The sequence below is a fragment of the Rhinoraja longicauda genome, chromosome 10 (assembly GCF_053455715.1).
Source record: "Rhinoraja longicauda isolate Sanriku21f chromosome 10, sRhiLon1.1, whole genome shotgun sequence".
In the NCBI taxonomy this organism is placed as follows: Eukaryota; Metazoa; Chordata; class Chondrichthyes; order Rajiformes; family Arhynchobatidae; genus Rhinoraja; species Rhinoraja longicauda.
This window is the reverse complement of record NC_135962.1, coordinates 3,569,930-3,577,201: the sequence shown is the minus strand read 5'-3', so window position 1 is coordinate 3,577,201 and position 7,272 is coordinate 3,569,930. Positions and strand designations below refer to the sequence as shown.

The 7,272-nt window shown below is 57.9% G+C and overlaps 1 protein-coding gene across 2 annotated transcripts in view; it reads left to right on the top strand.

Annotated features, from left to right (window-relative positions):
* The first annotated feature begins 1,039 nt into the window (after positions 1-1,039).
* The window catches only part of atl1 (atlastin GTPase 1), a 91,013-nt gene continuing 84,780 nt past the window's right edge, over positions 1,040-7,272 (top strand). The window contains exon 1 of one of the 2 annotated variants that reach the window (XM_078406073.1): positions 1,040-1,587. In XM_078406073.1, the coding sequence (XP_078262199.1) occupies positions 1,539-1,587 (49 nt within the window). In that variant the 5' untranslated portion in view covers positions 1,040-1,538. The remainder of the gene's footprint in view (positions 1,588-7,272) is intronic. The other variant, XM_078406072.1, reaches the window with a different exon arrangement.

Here is a 7,272-nt window from a genome sequence, read left to right as displayed (position 1 = left end):
TGTAGGTTAATTGACTGGGCAAATGTAAGAATTGTCCCTAGTGTGTGTAGGATAGTGTTAATGTGCGGGGATCGCTGGGCGGCGCGGACCCGGTGGGCCGAAGGGCCTGTTTCCGCGCTGTAACTCTATATCTAAAAATCTAAATCTAAAGTGCCTGCCTCAACTACCTCCTCTGTTCTATATGCTGTGTGGAAATGTTGCCCCTGAGGTTCCTATTAAATCTTTCCACTCTCACCTTAAAACTGTGTTGCCCTAAATAACCATCTTCACTACCTACAATACCACCCACATTGGTATCATCTGCAAATTTACTAATCACTAGACCAAGTGGACCCGTTGGGCCCAAACCTCTCCTGCATTGGTGCAGCACCCTCTCCCCCCCCAATCCCCCTCAACCACCCTTATCCTCTCTCCCCCCCTCCCTAGCAGATAGATTTAAACTTTAAAATGTGAATAACTTTAAAAATATAACTCTGATTTCAATGAAACGTCTTCCATTAGTCGGTGAGTAAGGTGGGCCTAAAATTGTCGCGCTATCATGCACCGTTTTGGCTGTAGTTCAGGAACAAACAAACAAACGAGTTTTGGTATATAGATGCCTGATACATTCTCATCCAAGTCGTTGAGATAAACAAGGATGTGGTTCATGTCCCTGCCTCACAGCCCCACAGACATAGCTTGTCCCTGGGTGGGGTCTGTTGTACACACACCTGGAAACTGCCCATGTCCTACACACCTGGAAACTGCCCATGCCCTGGGTGGGGTCTGTGTGCACACCCCAGTCTGTGGGTGGGGTTTGTGTACACATCCCCAAAGCCCTGGGTGGGGTCTGTGTACACACCATGGTGTGTGAGCGGGGTCTGTGTACACACCATGGTGTGTGAGCGGGGTCTGTGTACACATTGGGGTGTGTGGGACAATGCCCGCCCCTGGGGGGCGGGTCTGTCACCCTTTGTGTCACCGTCACTGCCGGGGCCAATCCGCGGCCGGACGTATGCGCGCCCCCGACAGTCGCGGGCCTGACGAGTGCGCGCCCCCGCCGCCAGTGTGGGAGCGAGTGCGCGCCCCCGCCGCTGACAGCCGGGCGGGTCTCGGGCCCGGGGAAGGCGGAGAGAAGCTGCGGCCCCGTCAACGCGCGCCCCAGACAGGGACACTCACTGTACCCCGCACCGTCGCCCCCAGCAGCGCCACCCCGGGACACTGACTGTACCCGCACCGCCAGCAGCGCCACCCCGGGACCAGGACACTGTGCTGTACCCGCACCGTCACCCCCAGCCCCAGACAGGGACACTCACTGTACCCGCACCGTCGCCCCCAGCAGCGCCACCCCGGGACACTGACTGTACCCGCACCCCCAGCAGCGCCACCCCGGGACCAGGACACTGTACTGTACCCGCACCGTCACCCCCAGCCCCAAACAGGGACACTCACTGTACCCCGCACCGTCGCCCCCAGCAGCGCCACCCCGGGACCAGGACGCTGTACTGTACCCGCACAGTCACCCCCGCCCCGGGACCAGCCCGGCCGCCGCCGACACAATGGCCCGGAGAGGAGCGGCCAAGACCCTGGGCGACAGGGACAGCTGGGGTGAGTGCGGCACCTCACTCACAAAGGGCAGGGCAGGGCGGGACACGGGGGAGAGAGAGAGAGGGGGAGAGAGAGAGGGGGGATAAAGGGAGGATAAAGGGAGAGGAGAGATGAGCAAGAAGGTGGGGGGAGAGGGTGGGATGTAGGGGGGGGAGAGGGTGGGATGTAGGGGGGGGGAGAGGGTGGGATGTAGGGAGGGGAGAGAGGGGGTGATTTGGAGAGCAAGGGGGATGAGGGGTGGGGAGAGGAGGGTCGGGGCCGGGCGGGGGGAGGTGGGAGGGAGCCGCGGTCAGCATCAGATTGTGTGGCAGGGCAGGAGGGCAGAGAGGCCGGGACTGGGTGACGGACACAGCTCGGCCCGGAGTACAGAACGGCCACCCCTCCCCGAGCCTCCCCCTCCTGCCCCCTCTCCCCATCCTGCCCCCTCCCACCATCCTGCCCCCTCTCGCCCCCTCCTGCTCCCTCTCCCTCCTGCCCCCTCTCCCTCCTGCCCCCTCTCCCTCTCCCTCCTGCCCCCCCCTCCTGCCCCCTCGCCCCCCCCCTCCTGCCCCCTCGCCCCCCCCTCCTGCCCCCTCGCCCCCCCTCCTGCCCCCTCGCCCCCCCCCTCCTGCCCCCTCTCCCTCCTGCCCCCTCCCCCCCATCCTGCCCCCTCGTCCCCCCCCCCTCTTGCCCCCTCGCCCCCCCCCCTCCTGCCCCCTCGGCCCCCCCCTCCTGCCCCCTCGGCCCCCCCCTCCTGCCCCCTTCCCCCCTCCTGCCCCCTTCCCCCTCCTGCCCTCTCACCCCCCTCCTGCCCATCTCTCGCCCCCTCCTGCCATCTCTCTCGCCCCCTCCTGCCCTCTCTCGCCCCCATCTCCTGCCCCCTCTCGCCCTCTCTTGCCCCCTCCTGCCATCTCTCGCCCCCCTCCTGCCATCTCTCGCCCCCCTCTCCCGCCCCCCCTCCTGCCCTCTCCCGCCCTCCTCCTGCCCTCCTCCTGCCCTCTCCCGCCCTCCTCCCGCCCTCTTTTGCCCTCCTCCTGCCCCCTCCCGCCCTCTCTCGCCCCCTCCTGCCCATCTCTCGCCCCCTCCTGCCCTCTGTCGCCCCCTCCTGCCCTCTGTCGCCCCCTCCTGCCCTCTCTCGCCCCCTCCTGCCCTCTCTCGCCCCCTCCTGCCCTCTCTCGCCCCCTCCTGCCCTCTCGTCCCCTCCTGCCCTCTCTCGCCCCCTCCTGCCCTCTCTCGCCCCCTCCTGCCCTCTCTCGCCCCCTCCTGCCCTCTCTCTCGCCCCCTCCTGCCCTCTCTCGCCCCCTCCTGCCCTCTCTCGCCCCCTCCTGCCCTCTCTCGCCCCCTCCTGCCATCTCTCGCCCCCTCCTGCCATCTCTCGCCCCCCTCCCTCGCCCCCTCCTGCCAACTCTCGCCCCCCTTTCCCGCCCTCCTCCTGCCCTCTCCTGCCCTCCTCCTGCCCTCATCCTGCCCTCCTCCTGCCCCCCTCCTGCCCTCCTCCTGCCCTCCCCCGCCCTCCCCGCCCCCCTCCTGCCCTCTCCCGCCCTCCTCCTGCCCTCTCCCGCCCTCCTCCTGCCCTCTCCCGCCCTCCTCCTGCCCTCTCCCGCCCTCCTCCTGCCCTCTCCCGCCCTCCTCCTGCCCTCTCCCGCCCTCCTCCTGCCCTCTCTCGCCCCCTCCTGCCCTCTCTCGCCCCCTCCTTCCCTCTCTCGCCCCCTCCTTCCCTCTCTCGCCCCCGTCCTGCCCTCACTCGCCCCCTCCTGCCCTCTCTCGCCCCCTCCTGCCCTCTCTCGCCCCCCCTCCTCCCCACAAATCACCCTGGGGCAAAAGCACCCCACGCCAGGCTCACAGCCCTGAACCCCATCAATAAAGACGTTTAGTTCTCCCAAGGTACCACAAGATGCTGGAGTAACTCAGCGGGTCAGGCAGCATCTAGGAGAGAAGGAATGGGTGACGTTTTGGGCCGAGACCCTTCTTCAGGGGAGGGGGCGGGACAGAGATAGAATGTAGTCAGACAGGAAGACTGGTGGGAGAACTGGGAAGGGGGAGGGGGATGGAGAGAGGGGAAGCAGGGACTGCCTGAAGTGGGAAAAGTCAATGTTGATACTGCTGGAAGGATGGACATCTTTGCACTATTTATTTTGTAATTGACAATGCTAAATTATTACGGGAGCATCTTCCAGAGTGACACATCGATCGTAGGGCAGCAGGGAGTCAGGCCCTTCGGCCCACAATGTTTGTGTTGAACATGATGCCACGTTAAACTGGTCTCATCTGCCTGCATATGATCCACATCCCTCCATCCCCTGCACCTCCATGCGCCTGTCTAAAAGCCTCTTAAATGCCACTATCGTATATACCTCTACCACCACCCCAGGCAATGCGTTCCAGGCCTCCACCACCACTCTGTGTGAAAAAACTAGCCCCCCACATCTCCTTTAACCTTTGCCCCTCTCACCTTCAACCTGTGCCCTCCAGTATTTGAATGTTCTAGACCCTTCTTCAGACTGAGTAGGATTCTTCAGAATCCTATATTCATGGTTTGAAGATTAATTTGGGGATTGGGTAGTGGAAAGAATTTGAAAATGTCAACAGAAAATTTCAAGGAACGGCAGATATTGGGATCTTGGGTAAAACACAAAGTGCTGGAGGAACTCAATGGGTCAGGCAGCATAGCAAACATAGAAAATGGGTGCATTTGTCCCTTCGAGCCAGCACCGCCATTCATTGTGATCATGGCTCATCCAGTGTAACTGATTCCCATGTGGAGGAATAATAGGTAGTATAAGAAAATAACTGCAGATGCTGGTACAAATCGAAGGTATTTATTCACAAATAGATGGAGGCACAGGCAAGTCCCAAGAAAGCAGATGTGGCTGTGGTCACCCATTCCTTCTCTCCTGAGATGCTGCCTGACCTGCTGAGTTACTCCAGCATTTTGTGAATAAATACCCATGTGTGGGAAGGAACTGCAGATGCTAGTGTAAACCGAAGACAGACAAAAAATGCTGGAGTAACTCAAGAGTCAAGAGTGTTTTATTGTCGTGTGTCCCAGATAGAACAATGAAATTCTTGCTTGCTGCAGCACAACAGAATATGTAAACATAGTACACTCTAAATTATAATAATAATAGTCTATGTAGTTCAGAGCATATTTGAGGTTGTAGTGTTTAATAGCCTGATGGCTGTAGGGAAGAAGCTGTTCCTGAACCTGAACGTTACAGTTTTCAGGCTCCTGTACCTTCTTCCTGATGGCAGTGGTGAAATGAGTGTGTGGCCAGGGTGGTGTGGGTCTCTGATGATGCTGGCTGCCTTTTTGAGGCAGGGACTCCGGTAAATGCCTTTGATGGTGGGGAGGTCAGAGCAGGTGATGGACTGGGCAGTGTTCACAACGTTTTGCAGTCTTTTGCGTTCCTGGACGTTCAAGTTGCCGAACCAGGCGGTGATGCAACCAGTCACTGTGCTCTCAACCGTACACCTCTATGTCCTGCTTCTCCCCTTTTCCAGCTTTCTTCTCCCTCCACACCTTCACAGTCTGAGGAAGGGTCTTGACCCGAAACGTCACCCATTCCTCCTTAGTCTTTCTCAGGAAGTAGAGGCAGGACAGGCAGCATCTTTGGAGAGAAGGAATGGGTGACGTTTTGGGTCAAGACCCTTCCTCAGACTGTGAAGGTGTGGAGGGAGAAGAAAGCTGGAAAAGGGGAGAAGCAGGACATAGAATGGCAGATAAAAAGTCAACAAAAGGCGAGGGATTTTCTGAAGGGCAGATGTTGCAACAAAGAACAGAGGTAAGAACAGAAGGTGTGAGCCAGGTTTACAGAGGCATGGATTGTGAAGCCAGTGGGAGCAGGTGGGGGTTGGAGGGGAGATTCCCGTGCTAGCTTCCCATGCTATTTCCCATGCTATTTCCCGTGCTAGCTTCCCATGCTATTTCCCATGCTAGCTTCCCATGCTATTTCCCATGCTAGCTTCCCATGTTATTTCCCATGCTATTTCCCATGCTAGCTTCCATTGCTATTTCCCATGCTATTTCCCATGCTAGCTTCCATTGCTATTTCCCATGCTATTTCCCATGCTAGCTTCCATTGCTATTTCCCATGCTATTTCCCATGCTATTTCCCATGCTAACTTCCATTGCTATTTCCTATGCTATTTCCCATGCTAGCTTCCCATGCTATTTCCCATGCTAGCCTCCCATGCTATTTCCCATGCTAGCTTCCCACCTATGTTTGCACAGATGGCCGTGTGTTGATGTGCATGGATTCTCTGGGCTGACTCCAGCGATGATCTGGCCATTATGTACAGTGCTGAGGTCACGTCCATTGGCGGTGAGAGGTCACGTTCACCTCTGATAATGCAGGCGGTTGCCGTGGTAACTGGGTTATAAATGCTCCCTCTCTGTTTGCACTGAAAACACATTCGGTTTGTGGAACCTGCTTGTGTCTGTGTGCACATCAACCACCTCAAATTCTCCACTCCCCTGACTCACTCTAACCTCTCCCCTCCTGAACGTGCAGCCTCTCCACTCACTCTGCAACAACCCGGACTTAGTCATCAAACCTGCTGACAAGGGAGGTGCTGTGGTAGTCTGGCGTGCTGACCTCTACTGGACCGAGGCCAGACGACAACTCTCAGACACCTCTTCCTACCTATCCCTGGAACATGACCCCACCGACAAACACCAGACCTTTATCATCAGCACCATCACGGACCTCATCATCTCCGGCTCTCTACTCTCCAATGCCTCCAAACTTATAGTTCCCCAGCCCCTCACGCCCCGATTCTACCTCCTACCCAAAATCCATAAACAGAACTGTCCCGGCAGACCCATTGTCTCTGCCTGCTCATGTCCCACTGAACTGATTTCCACCTACCTCGACTCCATCCTATCCCCCCTGGTTAAATTCCTCCCCACCTACGTCCAAGACACCTCACACGCTCTCCATCTCCTCAATAACTTCCGGTTCCCAGGCTCCCACTCCCTCATCTTCACCATGGATGTCCAGTCACTCTACACTTCCATCCCCCACAAGGATGGTCTCGAAGCCCTCCGTTTCTTCCTCGACCGTGGAACCAGCCAATCCCCATCTACCAACACTCTCCTCCGCCTAGCAGAGCTGGTTCTTACCCTCAACAACTTCTCCTTTGACTCCTCCCACTTCCTCCAAACCAGAGGCGTAGCTATGGGCACTCGCATGGGCCCTAGCTACGCCTGCCTCTTTGTCGGGTATGTCGAACAATCCCTGTTACGGACGTACTCTGGCCCCATCCCCGAACTCTACCTCCGCTACATCGACGACTGCATTGGTGCTACCTCTTGTACCCATGCAGAATTCGCTGACTTCATACACTTCACTTCCAATTTCCATCCTGCCCTTAAATATACCTGGACTATCTCCGACATCTCCCTCCCGTTTCTGGACCTCGCCATCTCCATCACAGGAGACACACTAGTGACGGACATTTATTACAAACCCACTGACTCGCACAGCTATCTGGACTACACTTCTTCTCACCCTGTTTCCAGTATCGTCAGCCTGGTGCCACCCTCAATAGACGACCACCTGACCTTTCCTGCTTCACCGACTTCTGTCCAAAGGCTCCAGCCTTCCAGCCTTTCCCCACCTCAGTTCCCACCACGGCAGGCGATCAGAGGAAAGACAAAACGCTGGAGTAACTCAGCGGGACAGGCAGCATCTGTGGAGAGAAGGA